A 2,302-nucleotide genomic window follows, 5' to 3' on the forward strand; every position below is an offset into this window, starting at 1 on the left:
TTTTTTTTTTTTTTTTTTTTTTTTTTTTTTTTTTTGTTGGTAGACTTGTTTTTTTTGTTTGTTCTTGTACATTCGTTCATTTCTCTCGATGAAAACTCTATTTGTTATTGAAAAAGAGAAAAACCCCACTTAGAAGGATGCAAGCCATTCCTACGTACAATAGCTTTGTACCACAAAGCATCGGGCTCCATGAAGAACTGTTTAGCTAGCAACGCCTCAGTACATACTCTCAAGCTCCCGATCCCTAATCCTCCTTGCTCCATTAGCTTCACCACCTTCTCCCACCTAGTCAAGTGAGAACCTCTTCCTCATCAACCCCTTTCTGCAATAAACTTCTCATCACTCTCCCAATAAACTTACTTGCAGACACCATAATTTTGATCAAGGAAAAGAAGTAATGGGGGATCCCACTGACCACCAATTAGATGGGTATAAGCCTTCCTTCTTTAGAGACAAAGACATTTTTCCAATACTCTTGTTCGAAATAGGCCTCCAAAAAGGTGGCTCTCTGGGAAGGGTACTGACACATTCTTTGTTATCAATGTGAAGGAAGTGTGTAGGAGGGAGGGGGATTAGTGTCTGGTGTTAATAATACGATGCATATGTGGGCATGTAGTTAGTCAGTGTTATGTGTGGGAATCTTAGGGATCCATAGTTGTACACATGAGAGATAAAATGCGTGTTTGGTTTAGACTAAAGTACTCTAATAGAGAGAGAGGAGGTACCCTCTTATTTCCCAATCTTTTATTTAGAAACCTCTTTTGAAATATTGAATTCTGAAAAGAAAATTCCCTTCGCTTGTATATCTATCTTTTTATTTCATGCCAATTTAAGACCTTCAAACTATGATGGATGCAACACTTCTCTAGATGACGAAGCTTGTGTTTGATTGTGCAACACTTCTATCTTTTTGTTCTGAGCACACGATTTAAAAATGTTCACAAAATTTTCAATTGTGCAAAATATATTATTATGAATAATAAGATAATGAGAAATCTAAGCAATTAGAGTATTGCTAGAGATTTAAGAGAGAAATGAGCATTTTCTTAGTTTCTTTATAAATAAAAAAGGACTTGAGATGTAACGTGCATGCCTCAGTGTGCCTTTGCATCAAACAAGTGATGTCTCGCTTTTTAAAACGTTGGTCCCACATGCCCCAACATGCCTTGCACACATGTTCGATGTGGCAGGAAAACACCTCTAGGACATGCTTGGGGATATTGACTTTTTTCAAGATTTCTTTATTATTGTTTCTTCTGTTTCTAATGAGTCCAAGATATATTTGTTGCAGCCCATGGGGATAGTTTTGCTGCAAAAAGAATGAGAAAGCTTACTCAAAGGAGGGCAGTCGATTATACTAGTACTGTTGTGCGATACATGCAGGTACACTTGTGTATGGACTTGACATATCTTGTCTTCTGGCATAGCTCTTGTTATGAAATCGAGGCTTTGGAGTAAATAGGCTGTATTAAGGCTACTGTTAAGCATAATCCAAATAAGAATGTTAATTCTATTTGGACTATTTGACTTCCACAGAGCTGAGAAAAGATCTTTTGGCATTGGAGAAGATGCAACCAACTGTCTAGATAGATAATTAACTCAAAAATCACCAAAAAAAAACTCTCAAGCTTCTCTTCCTTGCGACTTACTTTTCTACCAATCTTAGCTTCTGCCAAACCCTCCAACAATGACTTCTTTCTTAACAAAATTAAAAATTGTATCTTGTTTCAGTTCTTCCTCTATAATTTTGTGGGGTGGGGACAGACATGCCTTTTAGTTTTATGACTATTATGCTTTGATTTTTAATTTTTTATAAAAATTTTCTTCCTATTTCTATTATGGTCATGTAGTTTATAATATATTAGTTGATCTGCAGCTTCGTATGTGGCAACGAGATTCAAAGGAAAGGACTGTGTTGCAATCAACTCCAGCAGCAGCTATTGATGTCAGTGATATTTTTAGTCTTTAAGAAAATAATTGTTGAATTGAATCATTGTTGTAATCATTTTTGCCCACTTGTCTTTTAAACTTGCATCAGCGGCACTTATGTAATTTTTTTACCGAAGATTTATTTTCTGAAAAAAATAATTTTTAGTTTACTAGTCTTTGTCTTATTTGAATTCTTGATGCAGATGTTGCCTCCAGCTGCTAATTCAGATAATCCATCTACGAGCTTTGCAGCAAAGTTTGTCCATACGTCGATCAACAAAAATCGTTGTTCAATTAATAGAGTGTTGGTAAGTTCTACTTTTCTTATTAGGGGTAAGCAACAAAATTTGTGTGTGTGGTGGTGGTGTGTGGG

At 35.8% G+C, this 2,302-nt stretch overlaps 1 protein-coding gene across 3 annotated transcripts in view; it reads left to right on the top strand.

The window, feature by feature from the left end:
- Positions 1–2,302, top strand: part of LOC111464157 (flowering time control protein FY-like) — a 14,571-nt gene that overhangs the window by 1,282 nt on the left and 10,987 nt on the right. Inside the window, exons 1-4 of one of the 3 annotated variants that reach the window (XM_023108255.1) lie at positions 99–293; positions 1,292–1,383; positions 1,866–1,945; positions 2,133–2,237. In XM_023108255.1, coding sequence (XP_022964023.1) covers positions 1,883–1,945; positions 2,133–2,237 — 168 coding nt within the window. In that variant the 5' untranslated portion in view covers positions 99–293; positions 1,292–1,383; positions 1,866–1,882. Of the gene's footprint in view, positions 1–98; positions 294–1,291; positions 1,384–1,865; positions 1,946–2,132; positions 2,238–2,302 lie in introns of those variants that run through there. The other 2 variants (XM_023108247.1, XM_023108241.1) reach the window with 2 other exon arrangements.

Source organism: Cucurbita moschata, unplaced genomic scaffold, assembly GCF_002738365.1.
Source record: "Cucurbita moschata cultivar Rifu unplaced genomic scaffold, Cmos_1.0 Cmo_Scf00002, whole genome shotgun sequence".
In the NCBI taxonomy this organism is placed as follows: domain Eukaryota; kingdom Viridiplantae; phylum Streptophyta; class Magnoliopsida; order Cucurbitales; family Cucurbitaceae; genus Cucurbita; species Cucurbita moschata.